The 22,924-nt window shown below is 39.4% G+C and overlaps 1 protein-coding gene across 3 annotated transcripts in view; it reads right to left on the bottom strand.

The window, feature by feature from the left end:
- Snap25 (synaptosomal-associated protein, 25kDa) overlaps nucleotides 1–22,924 on the bottom strand; it is an 85,480-nt gene that overhangs the window by 28,141 nt on the left and 34,415 nt on the right. For all 3 annotated transcript variants that reach the window (XM_005380872.1, XM_005380870.1, XM_005380871.2), the window contains exons 2-3: nucleotides 2,914–3,049; nucleotides 940–981 (exon numbers count right to left, since the gene is read on the bottom strand). In XM_005380872.1, coding sequence (XP_005380929.1) covers nucleotides 940–981; nucleotides 2,914–2,985 — 114 coding nt within the window. In that variant the 5' untranslated portion in view covers nucleotides 2,986–3,049. The remainder of the gene's footprint in view (nucleotides 1–939; nucleotides 982–2,913; nucleotides 3,050–22,924) is intronic.

The following is a 22,924-nucleotide window of genomic DNA, read 5'->3' as shown; positions in this document are numbered from 1 at the left end:
CTCTTCATGTCATTGCATAAGCAATTTACAATAGTGTAAGGTGTGTATCTTGGCTCATTGAATCATTCTGTTAGAGAAAGTCCAAGATCTCTAAAAATGATAATCACACATGAATTTATAAGTTGATAAGCAGAAGCATTCAAAGCATAGCTAAAACACCATCTCACTGAATAAAAACTATTAGGCTTGTTTTATTAGGTTAAGATAAATATAGTCCAACCCATTCTTTTTCCACTTCATCTCTCCTAATAGGAAAGTTCAATTAATCCATTTATTCTTCCTGGTTGACTGCTGCTCTACCAAATTGGAATGAGTGAGGTTTATTGTAAGTGCCCTTTTGATTCCATTATTGCTATCTGCCCTATTTTACCCATTTAAAAATAGTTTTGGATTCATTAACCAAATAGATGTACAATCCAGAGTTGGAAATATAAAAGAGCCTTTATACTTATTGGACTTGATTTTTCTTTGTTTAAAAGGTCTTTCCTATCTTTTAAATTAATTTTAGTGCCTCTTGCCTCGAAAAATAATAATTCCTGCAGTTAAAACAGAATTTTGAGATCAGATGCTATTTATAGGCATCAAAATCATTACAGTGGGAGTTTTTATGCAGATAACTCCTTCATTTATTAAAAATTGCCCCAGTTTGTTCAAAGGGATCTAATCCTTTGTGATTTCTTTGGAACTATGGCTTGGAATTATGGTGTTTCTCTATATCCTAGACCATAAAGGTGGCCTGGGCTGGGAGGGAGGATGGATTTATATTGGTGGCTACCTGATAATTTAAATCCACCATTTCCCTCATTATGTGGTTTGGGACGGGCTGTATCAACACTGAAAGCAGAGGATCATGGCCTTAGGGAGGGAAGAGGGGCTAGGAAAAGAGCATGTCAGCAGGAAGGATGAGATTCCTTATTTTAAAATAAAGTTATTCCTTACCTCTTCTACCAGTTGCAGCATACGACGAGTACTTTCCAGCGACTAGAGAGGAAAAAAATGACAATAATAAATGTCATAAGTGCAGGAATGAGAGATCTTGGAAAGGCAGAAGTACTTTCTTCATTTGAGAAACACGAAAGGTCCCTGCCACATATTATTTTAAGTTTGAAACTGAGAAACAAAACGTCTTTTCCAGTTTTCAATTTCATTCCTATTGGGCTTTCTACATGATCAGGTTCCCTAAAGCAATTACACGAAAGCTTATCTTCATAAAATCAAAGCTATATGAAGCTGATCTGGATATTAAAGACAAAGTAATCTGGAAAAGATAATTTTGCATGCTCTGGATGCATGCAAAATTATCTCAAATACTCAGAAGACTAATTTGGCCTCCCTGGGCTAGGAATATTGAATTTTAAACACAAACATCATTTCTCATGAATTGAGATGAATATAGCATCAAGTTTCCTATAAAGCTCCTAGAAACACAATTGGAAGTTGTTATCAATACAAATTAAGCTGTCGCCTTAGGGTGAAGAAAATCAAGCATGTTTGAAATAACTAGCCTATGGGAGACAGCTATAATAATTATCTTCATTCTTAGATAAGAAAAAATGTGTAGGAAAGTCTGAGCGCAGTGCTGGTCCCTCGGGCACAGTTGTCATTTTTTTCTCAGTTCCTCTATCACTACTAGAATCCAATAAGCAGTGTGAGTTCTTGGAGCTGTGCTTTCAAGAGACAAACTTATTTTGGCCAAGAATCTGTAGGAACCTGAAAGAGGTTAACTTTCCTGGGAGACACTTAGGAGGCTGCTTTTTGTTGAGAATGGCTATAAGCAGTGGTTTCCTGGTAAATGCTTACTTAGCTGGATGTCTGGGGAAAAGTATGTGGATCTATAGACACATAGTCAAGTTTATTATTTTACTGACATAAAAAACGAACAGCACACAATTTACAATTAATAAAATATGCAACACTCTACTTCCATATAGCCAGTTGCTTCTTGCAGATAGTTTTTTATAATTTTTGTTGAACTTTGTGTCTATAGCTAATTAGTATTGTGTGACGTTGAGTGTTGATTGGGTAGTTTCATTTCTATTCCTAAAAGGAAAATGAAACAATGAAGATATATGTTGGAACTTGACTCATTTGTCGATAAACAAAGCAATGGCTTTACTAAAAAACCTGTAATTTCCAAATAATGAAAGATTTCCTCAGTGTTTTGCATTATCCTTAGTATAATGGTGGCAGACATGCATACTTTTAAGTTCAATTTGCTTTATGAATATTTCCTTTACTTTCTTAATCTAGGTAATCAACAAAACAATAAATCAAGCTTTGCTTTGTAGTGTTTTCAGAGTCCATGGTAGAAATACTTGCCCTATCAGATGTCTAACTACAATATAATGTCACTGACCATGAAGCTGGGAAGACGCTCAGTAACAACGCATTATACAATATTCCCAGCTCTGATAAGATGGATACAAAAACTCAACAGCACAGGTCATAGCAAAATTCTGTGAAATAATCAGAAAGCCATGAGTTTTGAGTATTTATTATCTTTGATTTTCACGTAATCTGTCTGACTGTCAGATCATATAATTCAATTTTAATGATAGCTTATGTTTTGCAACCAGCTTATGAATTTTCTGAAAGTGCTAACAGTCAGCTCTCAGAAGTGAACCAGCTCTAGCACACCCCTGCTTGCAAGTCATCCAGACCCTACTTTTCTTAGCAGATCTTCATCTCTCAAGGTTTCAAGAAATTGGGAGTTAAGGCCAAGACACCAATTTGTATACAGCGTTTAATAATAGAGCTTTTCCAGTCTGCAGAGACCTTAGGTATATAGGAAACCAATGTCTTATCACTACTATTTTACTTATGACATTAGAAAAAGTCTTTTTACAGAACCCGAATGAGACAAACACCTTCGCTCCCCATCTTTTGCCCCTCTTCCTGTTCTCCACTGCTCACCTCATCGGCCAGCTGGTCAGCCCGCCGCTGCATCTCCTCCAGCTCATTGCGCATGTCTGCGTCTTCGGCCATGGTAGTAGTGGGGGGTGGCTGGGCGCCTGGCCTGGGGGGTCAGTGATGGATTTGGCCACCAAACCTGAGAAAAAAACAGATTAAAAAATGTGGGGGATTATATGAGTGTGTGTAGACATGGGCAAAGACCAGCAAATCTAAATGATCTGCACTCAATCCCCATGATTTATTGGATTTAATGTGAAGCCACACTTAGATAGAGGTCAACAGTGTTATATCATTTATCGAAAAGGAGCTATGAATACACACCTGCCAACTTTACTATGGAGGAGATAGATTCCTGTACACATATGAAGGCTTAAAAACAAACTGCCCAAGGGTTTGGAATGATGGGATGAATGGTGTGTTTCTATACTTTCTTTGTCACAATTATTTTTAAAACAGTTTTATTGAGTTATAATTGATATACAATCAGCCCCATGTATTTGAAGTGACATTTTGAAAAGCTTTAGCATCTGTATACACCCACAAAACCGTGACAGTAATCGAGAAAATGAACAAATCTTTCACTCTCAAAAGCTTCTGTATACTGTTTGTAATCCTAACCACCCACTGCTACCAACCCTACCCCACTCCACTTTTCTGCCCAGAAAATTGCTCATCTCTTCCTCATCATAGTTTTTCTTTCCTAGAGTTTTATATAAATGAAACCACACCCTATCTATTATGTCTTTGCCTGCCTCTTTTCACTTAGTATAATTATTTTGAGATTCATCCATGTAGCATATACTAATGGTTCATTCCTTTTTGCTCTTCAGTAGTATTCCATTGTATTTACAGGCATTGGAAGTTACAGGCCAGCAGATTTTTTGTCTCTAGTTGTTATCAGATGTTGTCAAGAGGATTGCTGTGTGAATGAGCCACTATCATTTCAAAGTAGAAAGAGCCCTGGGCCTTAAACATAACCAAGCTATTTCTTGGCTATTCTCTTGAAATCTTTGTGGTACAAATAGTAGGTAGTAAGACTGAGATCTCTCTAGAGCAAACTCTCCTCCTTTCTTCTTTTCTTCCTTCTATTTTTCCTTCCTTTCAAATATTTACTGAGCATCTGTATGATGCCAACACAGAGCTGGGTATTAGGGACATACTGATAAACAAAAAGAGGAAGAGTCACTCCATTCAGTGTAATTGGCAAAATGAGGATGAAAGAAGAAGTCAGGTCATTCAGTGTGGTAAAATGGTACTAGGGGTCTTACCCAGTTGTTTGGGTGCACCTAAGGACACACCAGGCCTGCCTAAAGAAGTCGTGTCCCTACACGTGGTCATCAGAGGGATGGGAGTAAAAGGCAGAAGGGGGAATTTGAAATGATACTGTGTGTATCTGATGTGATGGAAACCTCTCTGAAAACACAATCATAGAAGCTATGGGCTCTTGTCCTGTAGCTGAAACAGTCAGCTGTGCACTGGCATTTGTCTTCCCTCTTGCCTGGCAGAGCATGGTCTCTGGGAAATGTGTATCTAGTCAGTAACTGCATCGCTAGGCCTCTCACTGAAGGGACACCGTGCCATGGGGCTAGAGATAGCCCATGAATTTTAGTGGAAATGCAGTGTATTCCTATCATACTAAGGCAATTCAGAAGCTAGTATTTTATTCTCTTTCTTTTCCCTTTTGCCAGCAAAAACAAAGCCCCATGATGACCATGCCATGAGATAACAGGAAATTGGGAGTCTCCAAATCTCTGTAGGGAGGAAAGGACTGCAGACAAAAAACATCTGAATTCTTATGTCAGTGAGCAATACAATCTATTGGGCTAAGTTACTGAAAGTATGAACATTTTATTGGGTTTTGTTACAGCAGCTGGTGTTATACTTAACAACAAAGTCCTGACGAAGCTTAAATAGAAGCATTGCCTAGAGCATGATTTCCTAACTGAAAAACATATTTATGTCTGTTCTGGATGAGGCTTGGAGAATAATTAGATTTAGGGCTTTGGAGCAATTCCACATTATTATTTGTATCAGAATCACCAAATATTAGGAACATGCTCACTGAAAGGAAAAGAGCCTGGCTCTTGAGAGGACCCTGGGGGAGGAGGTTGAGTGAAACATTTTCTTAGGTCCACTCTGCTGAGCTTTCTCAACTGCAAAGACGGAATGCCTCTGGGATTTTAATTTAGTACACAGTATAAGAATCTTTCATATTTATCACTCTTGTGAAGCAAATCTTACTATTTAGGGTTCTTAGGAGGAATCCTAAAGCGTAACTTCTTTGGAGATAATAGATGTCACAGTTCTTTTCTACTGCATAATTCTTAGACAAGGTGTCAATGCAAAATCACTGCTAAAGAAGAGAAGTTTCAGGGCTACATTTTAGTACTAGCATTAAAAATACTAGTTAGAAGGAGTCAGCTTAAGTAGATTGGTTTTTATGGGGACTCTGTTTTAAAAAATCAGTGCAGCTTTATGCCAATGAGCCAGCTAATTTTTGAATGCCTGTCCTGGCTACCAGAATATAAGAGTATCTATCATATGATATAAGGAGAAATGCTCTAAATGCTTTTTATGTTATTTTTTTAAAATTTATTTATTTTGTCTTTTTGAGACAGGGTCTTGCTGTACAGTTCAGGCTGGCCTTGAGCTCACTTTGTAGTCCAGGCTGTTCTGGAACTCCTGCCTCTTGAACTCCTGATCCTCCTGCCTCAGCCTCCCAAGTGCTCCGATTACAGGTGTGCACCACCACGTCCAGCCTTTGTATGTTATTTAAATGCAACAATCCACTTTAGAAAGTAAGCATTTAGGAAACAGAAACCTGAAGGAATTTAATTGAAGTCTCTCCTGAACTTCAAAAGGAGCAGAAACAAAATTCCAGTGCTCTCCTGAGTGATAGATCCTAAATGAATAAAACAGTGGGCCATTTGGAATGTTGGGCAGATTATGGGCTTGAGTTGAGTAGAATGGGTAATGGCTTTGATACCTGAAAAACCAAGTTGGATTGTTGGTTGTGACACTCAAAAGCTGGATGACTTTGGGCTGGTTCTTTATCCTCTCTGATCCGCAGCTTTCTCAACAGGGCAAAAAATACCAGTCTCACCGACTTGTTGAGGGGAATAAATGATAAAAAGTTCTAATCAACTTTGGCAAGGTGTGGGGGCTTAGCATGCTGAAAGCCTTGCTCATTCAGAATGGCCTTATACTTTTTCCATAAGCCAGCATCTGCTAATTAGCTCTCCTTTACTAATGGCTGAGCATGGGGCCAGTTGCTGTGGTGCCCAGCACCTGTGGAAGCTGAAACCAGGGAAACCATCAAAGTACTGAGTCTCTAGTCACCAAGCAGCACCTCTCATGGGATTACCATGGGAGGCAAACAAGAGCATCTCTGGCTCTCTTCTCTGTCTTCCTGATTTGCAGCTAAGTTTCCTGGGGGAAGCAAGTGCCCAGGCTTTCCCACTAATACCTCAATTTATCAAAAAGTAGGGATCTGTGTGCCTTTAGACCTATAGCGCTCTTGCTATCTCCTAGTCTCTTATTTGTTAATGGATGTACCTTCTCTCTCTCTCTCTCTCTCTCTCTCTCTCTCTCTCTCTCTCTCTCTCACACACACACACACACACACACACTCCAGCCTTGCATGTTTCCTTGTCAATCTCCTCTCACAGTTGCTATTCCCAGCATGGGAAGGACAGCTGCAGGGCCCCCTGGCTCCATGCTGAGAGCAACCTGTCTGGATCTGGCAGATGGACAGGTGGCACGCTGGCAGAGGAGCCCTGTGGTAGATCCTTGTGTGTTCCTCTCTTTCATGCCTCCCAGGGGCTCTCACTACCTTGGTCTCACCACCTTGGTCTCACTCTGTAATGCAGGGTTATGTTTGTGGTTTGGAAGGAAGGCTGATGAATCTTACAGATCTCAATGACAGAATTTCAAAGCTGAAAAGCAATGTCCACCCTCCTGATGAGGAAGGCTGGAGAGTGGGTTCTGAGCCTAACTTCAGGTCATCTGCTGGGCTGTTTATCACTAGTGTTGCATAAATTGTCCCCACAGATCCCAAATGCATGCAGGCTAGCATTGTAAGAGACAGGCGGAATGATGTTGATTAGCCATGTCAGTAGCTCCAAGAGTGTGAACGGCAAAGCTGTAATTATTAGCAAGGTGGTGTGGAGCACCTCAGTCCTATTATGGCATTAAACCTCCTTCCTATCCACTACCTGAGCTGGAGATATAGCCCAGCCAGCAAAGCCTACTTAGTGAGGATGGGAAAGCCAGCCACTCAAAACAATTCCCTGGAGCTCTGATGTAAGGCAATTTCCCAGTCCATTAGAGACTCAATGGTATCTAATTAATTATCTCAAACCACCACCACAAGCAGGTGTTCAGTTCCTGTTAATTGAATGAATGAATGGATGGTTGGATGAACCCCTATATTCTGACAGTGGTTCCTTTCATGTTTCCAAATCAGCACATTTAGGACAGTTTAGAACAACTCCAACAGGAGTCAGAATCACCAGAAACCTTGTTAACACAGGTTGCTGGGTCCTAAACTCAGAGATTCTGGGGTTCTGTGTCTCTAACAAGCCCTCACATTACTTTGACACTGTTGGACCATAGACCACAGTTCAAAGAACTCTGACCTGAAGAACATGCTCCCCAGAATGTTAATAACTGTGATAACACAGGGTGGGAGCAGTTCCACAGTCATAAAGAGTGGGAAAACAGCAGGCTCAATAAACCAGGGACTTTGGGGGTGATTAGGGCCCATGAGTGAAATCTTGTGTACTGCTTGTTTTTGAGCTAAGCAAAGGGCAGTTTTTATATTTTCAAATGATTACAAACATTATGAGATGAAGAAACTGTGTGACATGTAAAAATTATATGAGATTCAAATTTCAGGGTCTATCAATAAAGTTTTATTAGAACCTGTGCTTGACCACTCATTGCTGTCAGTGGCTCTTTTCATGTTACAATGGCAGTGATGATACCACTCACAAACCAAAAATATCTGTGGATCCCTGGCTTAAAAGAACCTAACCAGAAGTCCTTCATCATTCTTTATCAATCTTTAATATCACCAGAGAATGGTGCATTTCCTATAGGCAGACAGTGTAGCATTTTTTTTCTGTTTATCTGTAAAATCTCCTTTCCATGGAGCTTCTATGATGTTTCTTGGAACATATTTTAAAACAAATAAAGCACGGAGCAAAAGCATAACATACAAAAATAAACTGGCCTCTGACTGTTTCTACAGGATTTTAGAAGTGCAAATCAGATTTAATCCATACAATTAGCATTGAGGCATGGGGTGACTTCATAGTCTGATTCCTGGTTTCCATGACCAGCTGCAGACAAAGGTTCTTAGATGCAGGAGCAATACTAGGTTGTTTATGTCAGAGACAGACTTCTGAGCATCTGTCACTGTCAAGGTATGTGCACAAAGTGCGAAACTTGCAGTTATTCTTTGTGTCCAGGGTGACTGTGTAGCTCTTCATTCACTACTGCTACATACAAGTTTACTTGAGCCCCTCATTAGCACTCCATTACCTCTAGTTTAGGTTTAGAATGTCTCCCAAAGGCCAGTTTGGTGCTCTTGGGAAGGTGGTAGAACCTTTAAGAGGTGGAACTTAGTGGAAAGAAGTTAGGTAATTGGGGGTGTGCCTTTAATGGGATGTTGGGACCTGGCCCCATCCTCTCTCTTTCTCTTTTACCTACCAGCCAGCATCAAGTGAGCAGCCCTTTTGCCATGACATAAAGATGGCCTTGCCATGAGGCCAAAGCCGTTGGGCCAATCTGTCATGGACTGAAACTTCCCAAATTGTGAGCCCAAATAAATCTTTCCTTCTTATAAGTTCATTATTTCAGGTACTTTGTCACAGTGATGGAAAGCTGACTACAACAGGGGGCAAATGGACTCTGAAGTTTAGGGGTTAAGTGCATCAGGGTAGAACTGTTTTCTCACTGCCAAATCTGGACTCAAATATGAGGCTGGGCCTAGAAGGAAGAAGTGGGTGGAGTGGTGGAGTGGTTTTGACATACAAGGTGAACAGAGACTTGGCTATTAGTTCAACCACTGTAGAGGAAGAAAGTCTTAGGAAAATGTAAGGAGAATGCACACTGAGCTAAAAATCAGTTTCTTTCCATGTTTCCTCTTTTACTTAATAAAAAATCAATAAATCCATATAAATCAACACCATTTACCTGAACATCACAGAGAACTGAAAATACATTTTAATATTTCCCCACCCAGATGTGCACTTTTGAAGTCAACAAAATTTATGAATACAAATGCCCAAAGGACAAAGGGACTTTACAAACCAAGATAGGTAACTCTGATGTATTAATAAAAATCATGATAATTTATGCTTCTTGAGGCTCATTTCTTGCTAGATGTTATTTTATGTGCATTTCTTCTACATAATACATAATCTTACACAAGACTTACAGAGACACATGGTGCACAAACTATGAATATCTTCACTTTGTAGAGTAAGAAACTGAGTCTTACAAATAGCTATTTATACTTAGCTAAATTTTAGATCAGGAGTTTGGGTCATTTTTATAGATAAGTATTTTCAAAGCATACTTACTTTCAAAGAGAATTGTGTGGGATATTTCATCTTTCAATTAAAAACTGCAGGTTATTTTATTTCTAGTTTCATTCATATATTGGAAGATAACACAAAGTGGTTTGATAGGTACTTCTAAGTCTACATACTAGATTTTGATATTATTTATCATCTCTAGTTATGTTTTTAATCTCCAGCTTTTTTCTTTCCCTGTCTTTGTTTTTATGTTGTTTCTCTTTTCCCCCAAGATACTTTACTATATCTTTGTATATTTTTGAATTGACAAATGGTATGTTTATTCTACATTGTTTTGTTTTTGGTACAGTATACTTATTGCTATAAACTGTCCTCTAGTTATTACTGTGGTTCTATCCTATAGATTTTACCACTTTTGTAATTTCTAATTTTATTTTCACTAATGAGTCAAGGTGACTCATATAAATTTTTGCTTTTTGGAATGTGTTGAGATTTCCTTTGTACCCTAATACATGGCTAATTTCTGAGAGCGTATAGTTTGTATATGAAAAGAATGTCTGTTCTGTTTTTGACTCTATCTAGCTACCTACTTACATCAAATTAAGCAGAAAAGGAAGGTTTATGTAATTCAAAGTTTCACATTACTTACTCAGCTATACCTATTGATTTTGGAAAGGAGTGTATTCAGGTCTCCTACAGTGACTGTAGTTTTAATAATGTCTTCTATTTCAGCCCATTTTTAAAAACATTTTTAGCTATATTGTCATAGCTTATAGGTACACAATTGATACCTTTCCAAAATGGATTCTAGCTTTTATTAGTATTAAAATTAATATTGTTAGTGGCATACATCTCATTTTACTTTATTTATGTTGTACAGCTTTGATCACATTCAAAGATCTAGAACATGCATTGTCTTAGTCTTTCCCTCTACATCTTCATCAAGTAAACTAAAACAACAACAGCATCAACCCGGGAAAGGCAGCACACATCCATAATCCCAATACTGGGGAGCTGAGGCAGGATTGCTACACCTTCAAGGCCAGCATGGGCTACATAGCTAGACCCTGTCTCAAAAACAGACCATAACAGAACAAAACAAAACAAATCTTCCCAAACCAGCAACAACATCAAGCAGGTTTTGAGGTTGCAGGTCACATTTTTTTGGCTCATGGTAGACTCTAGCAGCCTCTATTTCCTCTAGGGTTGTACCCTTATCCTCTACTAGGAGCCAGTCTTTGGGGCTCTTTGGAAGCAAGGGCTAATGATCTCTTCCATGGACTCTATAGGCCAGTGGTATGGTCAAGGGTGGGTCTCTATTATTATTATTTTCATTGGATAAAATTTTTCCTTGCAGTTAATGCAACTCTAAGACCCAAAATGCACATTCTAAGGAAAGCGGAGCACAGTGACTGCTGCTGAGACAACTCCTGAGGGCGCCTTAGGGAATCTGGAACAGGCCAGTGAGGTTGCTGAAGATGGGCTTCCTGTGCTTTTCCAGTTCATCAGAATTTGCTCCATGTTTGAAGCCTTTCTTGGTTAAGTAAGATAATCTGCATTTATTCCAGCATTCTATGCCACATAACTCATACTTGTCAAATAATAGCCATTTATCAAGAACTTATTATGGGATAGGAATCAAACTAAGAATTTTATCCAAAGCAGGGGGTTTATACAGGAATCCCAGACTTTTGCTATTCCAGACGTGGTCCTCAGACCAACATCAGCCTCACCTGGGAGCTTTCAGGAACCAGAGCTCCCAGACCTGCTGAATCAAAGAACTTTGAGAAATGCTGTGGCAAACCACAAGCATGAGAAAGACGAGGTGTAAAGCCACTTAATAGCAACTGAAATCACAGAGCTGGGATGAGGATGAGACCGAACTTCCTGCCTTGAGGGGACGACTCTGCGCTTGCGCTTCCAACCTCACACTAATGCATCTTAATTCAATATAGTTTTAGTTTAGTTTTAATTAATGCATGACAAATGCAGATTTTTTTGGAATACAGTGTCATAACTCAATACACGCATACAATAGGTAATGAGCAAATCATGGCACTACAAATGTCTCCTGGTTACATGTCCTGCAGACTTCAAGCTTCATTTGCTTCCCAATTTGACTGAAAGCTTCATGAGGCCGTGGGTTTTGGGTGTCTCTCAACAGTGCCCTTCTCTCTCAGCGTGCACAGACTGGCTAATTTCCAATGTGATGAAGTCTTTCATTTGGAAAACTATAATGGTCATCAGAAAAAAAAAATCCATACATTGTATCTTCTCCAGATCACATTCTAGGAAAGCTAAAGCAGAAGTTTAATGTAGAGGGGAAAACTGGATTCTGCATGTTGGATGGTTCCGATAAATTCTTATTTCTCAAAAAATATTAAAGTTTATGTCTTCATAAGTAAAGAGCACTTTTGGCAAATAACATGTAGAAAGATTCTGCTTATACATCTCTCGTTGAAAACTGGGTATTTTTTTAAACTGTGGTTTTTACAGTTTTAAGTATTTAAATGTATGGACTAGACTTGGCTTCCTATTATTCCATTTTGAACATTCTTGTGCAAGAAATTCAACCTCCTTCTCTTTTGTGGTAGGCACTAATGGTTGTTATCAATTCTTAGTTAAACCAAAAGATGGGATTTCAAATATGGTGAATCCTTGGCTCACAAGTAAATTCATTTATCTTACTGTGTCCATTTTATGCCCATAATCTGGTTAATGACTAAGTCATAACTGCTCACAGCAGGTCTTTTAGTAGCACAGACCTAAGGCTCCTTACTTCAAAACCTTTTACATTTCCTTCTTAAAAATTCAGATTTCAGGTTATAGCACCCATGGAAAGAGACCTGTGGAAGTGGGGCTGGAGTTGAATTTGCATTTTCAATAATATCCACTGGTTCATCTTCTGTGCCATCCCTAGAATGGGAGGGCCTGCGTGTTGCATCACTTAAGGCTGAAGGTTCTTGCAAATATCCAATGGGACCTTCTGGTAATCCTAGGATACAACCATCCAGAAACACAAGAGTGTGGTTCTCCAGTGTTTAGGAGACTATCCTGATCTGAGGTGGCAGCCTCTAAAAAGAAGCCAAGTTCTCCCCCACCATGTCATTTTCAATATTATGACATAGTGTGTGTGTTGGGTTACACGCTAAGTACATTTCTTAGAGGAAAATTTGGCTGAAGAATCATCTCAAGTGATAGATACTTCAACCGGCTCACAGAAATGTCACTCTGCCTCCTAGAATCACCTAGGGCAGGCCCAGAGCACTAGCAGAAGTCCAGATCTTTTGAGGTTGGGTCATTTATTTTCATACCATCCCACACCACAGTACTCCCAAATGGTATCCTATCTATATGTCTGAATCTAATAGGTGAAGTCCTGATCCAGTTTCTTCTGAGAAGGGAAGTCAACTTCTCTTGTGAACCCCTTTGCCGGGCTCTTCCAGGATTGAAAACAGCAGAGCTGACAGTGGTTCGCTCTGGCTTGGCTTTATTCTTTAGGGTGATGGGTCTGGGGTGGCCTGGCATTTAAATACAGCCAGCACTGGTATTTCTTAATTACAGGAGGGCAGCCAGCCACAACCAACACTGATTATGCCTAAATCTCTCTTTTTCAAAAAATGCCAATGTTTCTTTTGTCTGCTTTGCAAATGTGGCTAAATGGGTATTTAGCACTGTGCTTTGTATTATGCAACAGTTCCAGATTGTTTACTTGGGAGCTGAAGCACGGTGGACTCATGGACCAGGAGCGAGGGAGGAACCTTGTCTCATTTATCCAGATTGCAGTCAAAGCAAACCTGAAGTGGTTCATCCATTTTACAGTATTTATGGAGAGCTACTGGTACTGCAGCTGCAGGCAGCACACAGCTAGGGTGGAATGACCACTTCTATGAGATGGTTCTGGGAGCTCAAGCCAGAAGCCTTGTGCATTCAGCTCTCTCCTCCACTTTGCCTTGGAGAGAACCAATGAGAACATTTGCATTCCAAGGTGCATGGCTTAGTTCTCAGGAGATGAGTGACATCCTGTTGGACAAATTTCAGCTGCAATAAAAACAATAAATAGAATGACTCTACTCTCGGGAGTATGGACAGACAGACTCCAAATCAAATGGAAAGATTTTCCATTCTTAGGAAAACCAAATGACTTCTGTGGGTATCCAACCAAATACTGTTGGAAGCTCTGTAACTTCAGGCTCACTAACAGATTTGCCTTCAGAAGTTGTTGGTGGCACTGTGCTCTGCCCTTGCTGATCTGTGTGGCCATCCTGCCAGTTCTGTGTCTATGACCCTCTTTGTAAGGACCACCCTAGTGCTGACCCCCATGTTCCCTCCAGGGAAAGGCTGCAGCTAGCAGCTGACTGGCACAGGAGTGCAGTGACTCTCTTTTGTCCTAGGGTGAGACACTAGGGGTATGTCATGCCAAGGATGCAACCTGAGCCATAGCTTCTTTGTGACCTCCACTCATCCTCTTTGTCCTTCCCTCACTCTTCTGGGTTCTCCTGAGAGCACATCCTGAATAAATCACTTGCCCCTTAATCTTTGTCTGAAGGATCTACTTTTAAGAAATTCAATCTAAGAAAAATTCCATTTGCTTGTGAGCTATATTTTATCACAGATACATGGCAAGGTGCCAGGTAGTTGAAGGACACAATAACAAATCATTGCATCAGGAAAAGAAGGGAAAATAGAACAAAAATTTCTTGAGTGCCCAGGCATGTCAAAGAGTAATGTAAATCTGGGCTGGACTTACTTGTCTTTGAAGACTCCATATCCAAAATATCTTAGAATGGCTGGAAGTTGAGGGTAACCAGAGCATCATTCTCATAGGAAAGTAGAGGATCAGAGGGGTGGAATAATTAGGAGGCTACATAGGCATTAAAATCCTAATCTTTAATGCTCAGTCTGGGCCTCATCTTTGTTTTTTTTTTTTTGCTGTTTTGGTTTTTCCCCTGGTACTGGGAATCAAACTCACAACCTTGAGCTTGCCAGGCAGGCGTTGTGCCGTTGAGCCAAATCCCCAGCCCCTGGGCCTCATCTTAAAATAAAAGAATAAACACCAGAAAACTGAGAAGGAAGGGACATGTCTGTGCTCATTGAGAATGCTTTCAGAATATACAAAAATAATACAGTGAAGTCTGATATGGCCTGTGCTTTTTCTTATTGTTATTTTGAGGCAGTCACTGTTTTTATATGTCATCCCTCCAACTAGCAAAACAAAAACTCTAATTTCTTCTGGATGAGATCTTTCCTGGCAGGGACTGGTACTGGTGTAAACTGCTTTCTTTCCCAAATTAAAAGATAACATAAAAGGTGTATGGGATTTATCAAATTCTGTGGAGTTTGTGTTGCTAAACTAATTGAGTTTTGGAGTTTTCTGTTATGTTTTACTTCTTCTGAAGACAATAAGCAGTGTGACAGGTGAAAGATGATAATCAATATGTCTCTGTTTTCCTAGAAAATATACTTTGGTGAAGACACCGATGGCCAGGCCTCCATACCAAAACTTGTGTCTTCTTCAAAATTTAGACCTAACTATGTACAATATTGTCAATTTATTTAACCTTTTAAAAATTTATTTTAATGAATTCACTTTTCAAATGTAGTCTTACTCTAAGCAATACTATCTATAAAGTCAGAAGCTTTAAATACTCACTATTGTTATGGCTTCTGTCTGAATGTTCCCCCAAAGCCTAATGTAGTCACTGGGTAGACTTCTAGAGTTTATGATTGATTCATGGTCCAATATTGGAATTATGGATGTGAGTGCTACACCCACCCTGGGGGGGATAGTTTGCATACAGTGTAAGGGAGGGAAAGAGGCTGCTTGCTGCTGCTGCTCCTCCCTTTTGCTCTTGCTGCTTTTGCTGTTTTCCATTGCTGTGAATGCTTGCCCTGTTCCTTGTGCCACCCTGCCATGGAGCCAGCCAAGTATGGATGGAAACCTCCACAAACTGTAAACTAAATAAACCTTTCCTTCCTTAATTTTGGATGTCAGGTATTTTGTCCCAGCAACAAGAGAAAAGTAACCAAGACATTATGTTTTCTTAACATAGGTTAAAGCAGGCAAAAAACAAAAACATTTTAAAAACAAATTCACCTGCCATCCTGCCACACTCCTTGGGCAAACCATCGAGGGCACATGTGCTATGTTTGGGACTTCATTGCCACAGATGTGGGTTATAGTCATGCCCCCAACATTCTTAACTACATTTCCACGTGTTCTCTCCACACAAAGAATTCAGAAATAGACAAGCAGGCTTGGCAAGGAGGATCTCTGAGTTTGAACAAAATCCAGAGCATTGTGCCCTGGAGCATAGAAGTGGGGCATTGTGTGTGTGTGTATGTGTGCATGCACAGGCTTTTATCCTGGGATCAGGGAGCCTAGAGAATAAGTAATTTCCATCAAACATCATACTCATTAATTTGTGGTTAGATTAAAGCTGGAGGATAACAAGGTGGTCTCAGGCTTTGAAATCACATTATGCTAAGGATGATTGATGGTGTAAGAGAGAAGAGGAGGCAGAGTATGCCTCAGTAATTATCACACGGAATAGATATTAGGCTTGTTCTGTGTGAACCAGTAACTTACCTGTAATTTAACTTAAAAGTCTTTGACACATGTATGTTTTAGTTGTAATCAATACCCTCGAAGAGGTTGATAAACACTGAAGGTGTCCTAATCACGAATACTTACTTCTAGGATGGGCAGCTAGCACTTGAAAGATTCTTATCAGAAACCCCATTCCTGAGACAGCTACTATAACTCTCTTTATGACCTACCCAAAGTTTTGTTATTTAACAGAATGGATGCTAGAAGTGGCTTTTTCTTTCTTCTCTTTTTCTTGTTTTTTTTTTTTTTGTAGAGGACTCAAAATATGTGAATTGGCTACAAATAGTTATAGGTTACACTAATGCAGTACGTAGTATAAACAGTGTGTGTGCGCACATGCGTGTGCCTAAACTTGCAAAATGAGTATGACGAGTATGGAACTCCTCCATTAGTTTGAGGCTTAAATTTCCTATTATTTTGTTATGATTAGGGGATCCTCTTGATTTCTGGCTTTCACCTGTAGAACTTATCACGACTCATTGTTGAGACTCTGATTCTAGAGTAGCTTTAATAATTTGCATTTCTATGATTCTCAGGTAATGTTGCCGCTGTGGGTTCAGGAATCATATTTTGAGCATTATTCCAGCTTTCTGATCTGACCACAAGGTCACCTCAATCCTGGCACGGAAATTCTGTTGTATCTTCCTTGTAAGCCTTTTATGCAAGGTGTCTATCAGAATGCCCCAAAGCTCCAAAAGCTTGGATCAGGAACGTCCTCTAAAGAGTCATGTGTTATCGGACTGGTCTCCAGACAAGCGCTACTGAGATGTAAAGGAAACTTTAAGAGATGGGGAGGTCTTTAGGTCATTGAAGGTGCCCTTGAAGGGGACTGTGGGAGCCCAGCCCTATTGTTACTCTCTTTCTCTTCCTGGGGTCATGAGGTGAGTGGTTTTTCTCTGTCTGCCCTGTGATCCTTTCAGAATGTGTTGCCTCAGGGTCAATTGATCGTGAACTGCAATCTCTAAACCTGTGAGCCAAAATAAACCTTTATAATAAATTATTTCAGGTATTTGTCAGCAACAAAAAGTTTACTCATTGCGTCTTGATTTGTAGAACAGATTTTCAGCTATGACTGTGTCTGTTTTCTAATATTTGAATGAAGGGAAGAATCCATCCTGAGGCTTATTTCCTTACAACATAATACCTAGGTGCAAAGTCATGAAGGAGACCTACAAACTTCACCTACTTTAACTACATCAACTAAAATAAATACAGAGAAGTACCAAATAGACCAAAGAAAATTTGCAACAGACTCTAAAGAACAGAACTATCAGTACTGGGGAGAAATTATAGAAAAACAGAGTTTGGCCTGTTAAAGAACTTTCTAAGAGCTCTGGCTAAATTTCAGGTTGGAGGACTGGAGGAAGTAAGCCCCTGATTCCTGGCAATATTCAAGGGAAGCCTGGATGAATAGCTGGTGGATCTGGAGTCCAAAATTCACTCATGGCCTGAGCTATGAATCAGGGGATGTGTAACTTCCATTCTAAACCTGGGTCTCTGGCTCATGAAGGAAGCCATGGTGGATGCAAGACAATGTCTCAAGCCCAGGTCCTCTCCTAAGAGAGGGTTTTTTGTAACAGTGGAAATTGGGATTTGCTCATTTGCTAGTGGAAAATCCTCAGTATCCATTTCTTCCTCAAGAAATTTCTAATCTGTCATAGAGATTAGAAGTTTGGTGGACCTAATTCTTTTTACCCTCTCATTCTTTTTGAAAAAGTTTACCATATCAGAAGAAAAACCACCTGCTCCTCCATACTTACAGATTCTCTATAGTTGAAAACAAGGAAGACATTTCCCAAAGAAAACTCCCAGGAGGGGTGCTGGAAAATTCTGCTTTACTTGCAAATTTTGCTTTCATGGAAGATAAGGTAAAAAACCTGCCAGCCTAGTTATTATTTCTCAGGTTAATCTGACAGTCTCATATCAAACAACATGGGCCTTCACCCTGGACTTTATAATTTCACCTTTGATAGAGATTTTTTTTCCCTTGGCCTTTAATAACATTTCAGTTATTTCCATTCTAGATGAAACCAAGACCTATATACAAACACAGTTTCACTCCACGTAAACCCACTACTCACCAGCCTACCAAAAAGCTAAGCTGTAAGACTCACTGCCCAATTATTTGCTCTAGAAATGAATTCACTGTCGAGTTGCTTTAAAAAGCAAAGCTGCTAGCTTACATTCTAGCATTTTTCAGATCATTAAGTACTTGACACAGAGAGAGTGGGAACATAAAAAAAAGTCCCTGCCAAAGTGTCAGGAGTGCCAGCTGATGGCAGAAGAGCTTCAAATGATGATAAAGTGTCTCTGAAGTGATTGTGTAAGTCAGTGGCGACAGAAGACTGATTTATAAAATTAGATTTACCCAAATCTCCTTTTGCTTAACCCAAGTAACTGGTATGACTGTAACTATCGCAGTGTGTAAATTTGACTTCTCTGGCTACTCAATTTGTCATTCACTATCATTAGTGTGGAGTGGGTTTAAAAAGCACTTTGCATTAGATCTTGTGGGTAAAGGGCCTGGATATTTTTATAAACTGTACGGGAAGCATTTCCTTCAATGGGAGAGATCTTTCTCAGGCAAATGGTAAGATGTGTTCGCTAGACAGTATGAGTTTTCTGTGTTCACTTGGATCATTGAACTTGTGAAGACATTTGGATAGTTTCAAGGTCACAATTTCAAAAGTTAAAAACATGACTCTCATAAAAATATAGAATGAGTATGTATCAAAAATTTAGTTAACTCACTAGTAAGGAAACCAATAAGATAATAAAGCTAGTTCAAAGATTATATATATTAGGGCCGGGTGTGGTGACACATGCCTGTAATCCCAACACTTGGGAGGCAGAGGCAGGAGGATCAGTGCGAGTTTGAGATCAGCCTGGGCTACAAAGTGAGTTTAAGGCCAGCCTGAACTGCATAGTGAGACTCTGTCTCAAAAAGGCAAAAAAAAAAAAAAAAACCCAAAACCAAAGATTATACATATTATACTGTATATATAATATAGTCTATTATATATATATGTATGTATGTGGAATAAAATTCCTAACTTACATTAAAAATAACTGGTTAATGTCCTATAAGGAAATCAGACTGCAACATTTGAGGTTAACTTTATTTTTTACTGGACTAAGTCATATAAATTTTATCACACAAAAATCTCAAAAGTAAATATAACTTCACAGAGTAGAATCTGTTCAAAAGTTAATACAAGTCCAAAAATGGATAGATAATTTCTTGAATGAGTCCCTTCGACAATGTTGCAGTACGTCAAGTGAAAAGATGTGCATATATCAGTTCTCTTTATTTCTAAGTTCTGGATAACTTTTCTTAATACAAACAAGTGGGTTTTTCCTTGAGCACAATGCGGTCAACTTCTTTTGCATTGGAAGGTGACTGCGTCGTCATACTGTCTCCTAGTGTGCCTACTGTAGAAGTTTACTTTAAAAAAATCTTTTGTCTACAGTTCTGAAGACTGAGGGGGCAAATTAAAATCCTCTAGGAGTTTTAAAAATTTTCCAATGTCCAGGAAAGTTGGGTCAGTTCAGTTGGCCAGACCAATTCAGTCAGAGCCTCTGACACTGGATCCCAGGAAGTAACACACTGTAACAGATTTTAAGGTGCAGTCAAGATTGAAAACCACTAAACTACTGAGAATTGACATCATTATGTGTTCCTACATAAATTTATTTTAAAATTAGGATCAAATTGGTACATAGTATCCTGTTTTTTTCTTTAATTATTAATCTTATTATGAAAATTTTCATTAATCATTAAACATTTCTCAAATGCCATTTTTAAAGATCGCATTGTATTCCATCACATAAACTTAGGATTTTCCTGGTTAATCTTCCATTGCTGAATGTGTAGTGCTGTTTGTCTGTCTGTCTGTCTGTTGGCTCCTTTGTGGCATTTGGAATTGAACCTAAGGCCTCTGCACTGAGCTACATTCCTAGCCACTTGCATTCCCCATTCCATGTCTCTTACTTTGTATTGGTGCATGTTAGTTATAGAGATTAGTGGGCTTTATTCTGGCAGATTTGCATATATGCATAACATACCATAATTGTTTTTAATCTCCTTTCATGTCTCTTCCCTTGCCTGCCCTCTATTTTCACATTTTTGTGGGATGTCAATGCATATATTATGAACATTATTTTTTATTTTGAGACAGGGTTTTGCTAAGTTGCTAAATTGCCCAAGCTGGCCTGGAACCTATGATTCTTCTCCCTTAGCTTACTAGAATGCTGGGATCACAGCTCTCTCTCTCCCTCTCTCTTTCTCTCTCTCTCTCTCTCTCTCACTGTTGCTCTCTGCCATTACTTTATCTACATCTTGCATTATTTCCTTATAGTACCTCCCTGAGAGTGGATTTATAGGCTAAGGACAATGAAAGCTTTAGATTTCTAAGGTCTATCACCTAAACTGCTTTCTACCTTACTAGTGCATGGTAATATCAGTATATTTCTAAAATATGATTTCCTCAATGTTTTATTTAAAACATTTTTATATTCCAAAAAGAGTTAAAATTCATGTTTTTCATTTTCTTGGTGATAATTTTAAACTTATCTTAATCATGATAAATCCTTGGTGCACATGGTATGAATTAAAACTCTGACTTTTTTTTCAGTTTCTTTTCAACATCACTTATTGAACAGCACCTTCTTTCTTTTGTTAGTTTATGACTCTCAAAGGTTTAAAATAAAACATCAAGGTTAGCTATCTATACTTTTCATGAATTAACAGCTTCAACAACACATATGAAGATTTAAACTACTAACAAATTAGAGTATATTCTGTCTAAATTTTGACTGCCATTATTTCTTAGTGTTACCACTTTCTGCCTTTAACTCTGACTCATTTATAGAACACCGAGGTGTTGAAAAACAGCCCATCGTTCATCCTTTCTAAGATGCCTTTAATCTGTCTGCAAGCAGCTTGCAGCTTTGCCAATAACAGTCCTGCCTAAATCCATCTGCCCTTCTTTAAATATTGTTTCTCTGTAATATTGCTTATGTGCTTGTATTATCTATGCAGAAATGTCCCATAAAATGTCTCAGATGTGTTATCAATTCAGAATTCAGTTGGATCTAGTTTTATACATTTTTGTTTTATATTTATGTATTTTAAAACTCATGACAGTCTCATTTTTCTATACTTAATAGACAACCCTATTTAAAAGCCAGTAAATGGAGTGATTGATCTGTCCAGTCACAGAACCAGGGCAAGTGAGAGCCAGACAAAGACAGGGTGACCCTGCCTCACTGAGGCAAAGCAAGTAAACATGGGTCTGGGAGATACTAAGAAACCAAGAGACAAAATGACATCATGTGCATTCTTTGTGCAAAGGACTACAAGAAGAAGAACCCAGATGCTTTTGTCATCCTTTCAGAGTTCTCTAAGGAGTACTCAGAGAAGGGGAAGTCCTGACAGCTAAGGAGAAAGGGAAATTTGAAGACATGGCCAAAGTGAACAAAGTCTGGTAGGGAAGAGGAATGAAAACCTACGGCCCCACTCTAAAAGGGAAACAAAAAAGAAGTTCAAGGATCACAATGTACCCAGTAGGCCTCCTTTGTTCTTCGTGGTCAGTTCTGACAATCACCGAAAAATCCCAAGGAGAAATCCCAGCCTATCTATTCGTAAGGTTGCGAAGAAACTGGGCAAGATGTGAAGGATACTTCTGCAGAGCAGAAGTGGCATTACAGACAGAAGGCTGCTAAGCTCAAGGAAAAATGCAACAAGGATATTTCAGCCCGCTGAGCTAAAGGAAAGCCCGATGCAGCAAGAAAGGGAGGTGTCACGGACTGAAAAAGGAAGATAAAGAAGGAAGAGGAGGAAAACAAGAAGAGGCAGAGGAAGAGGAAAATGATGAATAAGTTGGTTCTAGCTCAGTTTTTTTCTTCTCTATAAAACAGGCAACCCCCTCTCACTCTTAAGTTAAAACTTGAAATGTAAAAAAGAAAAAAATTCACTAAGTGAAGCCCAGAGTTATCAAAGTCAGGTCACACAAAAGAAAAAGAAACTAGCCATTTTAATTTTGCCCAAGATTAACAGAAAATATTTTCAGTGAATGCGGGACACAAATCTTTCTAACCTATATGATTCCAGCTTTCAAAGACAGAAAAGGTAGATGAGCTCATTTTTGAAACTAAGTTGTATGTTCTCTTAACATTGCTCTTTATTAGCTTTATTGAGCCTGAGAAACCCTTGTTGTGCTTCTCCTATAGCCAGGTGTTATACAAAGCATGGGGGATTAAAAGGTCTACCAGCAGTTTCCTCCCCACAACCCTGAACAGGCAGAGGACAGAAGAAACATTTGGGTCCACATACTGTGATTGTAGAAACTGAGAGGTGCTTATCCTGACTCTTTAATCTTTTCCTCCTCCAGGATCCCACAAGCTATCTGCAGACAGAGCCTTTTCTCCTAGAGGTGGGAGTGAAGGAAAGGCAGGTGGTACTGATCTGGTTTCTCCCAGGAGCCAGGCCTGAGCCAGGAGTTTGTGTGCATGGGGGTTAGCTGGGTGGACTGGAAGGGAAGGAGGAAGTAGGTATGGAAAAGAGAAGAAACCAAGCCAGGGACATTCCCAGCATCAGCTTGATTCTCTAAGGAGCTCTGCAGTCTTACATGCACCTCTGAGCAAATCCCACCCCTAGGTGGGAAGTGAGCTTTTGTACTCTGACATTAGGCTTAAGACACTTTGGGGCACCAAAACTCCTAAGCACTTCTGGGTAAAGTCACAGACTGTCTCTTACAGCAAAGTATGTAGATGTGCAACAGGCTGGTGGGATAAGGAGACTTCGTAGGGGACCCACAGTGCCAGCAATAGGCACTCCAGAGGCTCACTCTTGCAGCCT

This window comes from Chinchilla lanigera, unplaced genomic scaffold (genome assembly GCF_000276665.1).
Source record: "Chinchilla lanigera isolate Chin_1 unplaced genomic scaffold, ChiLan1.0 scaffold00014, whole genome shotgun sequence".
NCBI classification, from domain to species: Eukaryota; Metazoa; Chordata; class Mammalia; order Rodentia; family Chinchillidae; genus Chinchilla; species Chinchilla lanigera.
The sequence above is the reverse complement of the archived record's forward strand: the minus strand, read 5'-3'. Positions and strand labels throughout refer to the sequence as shown.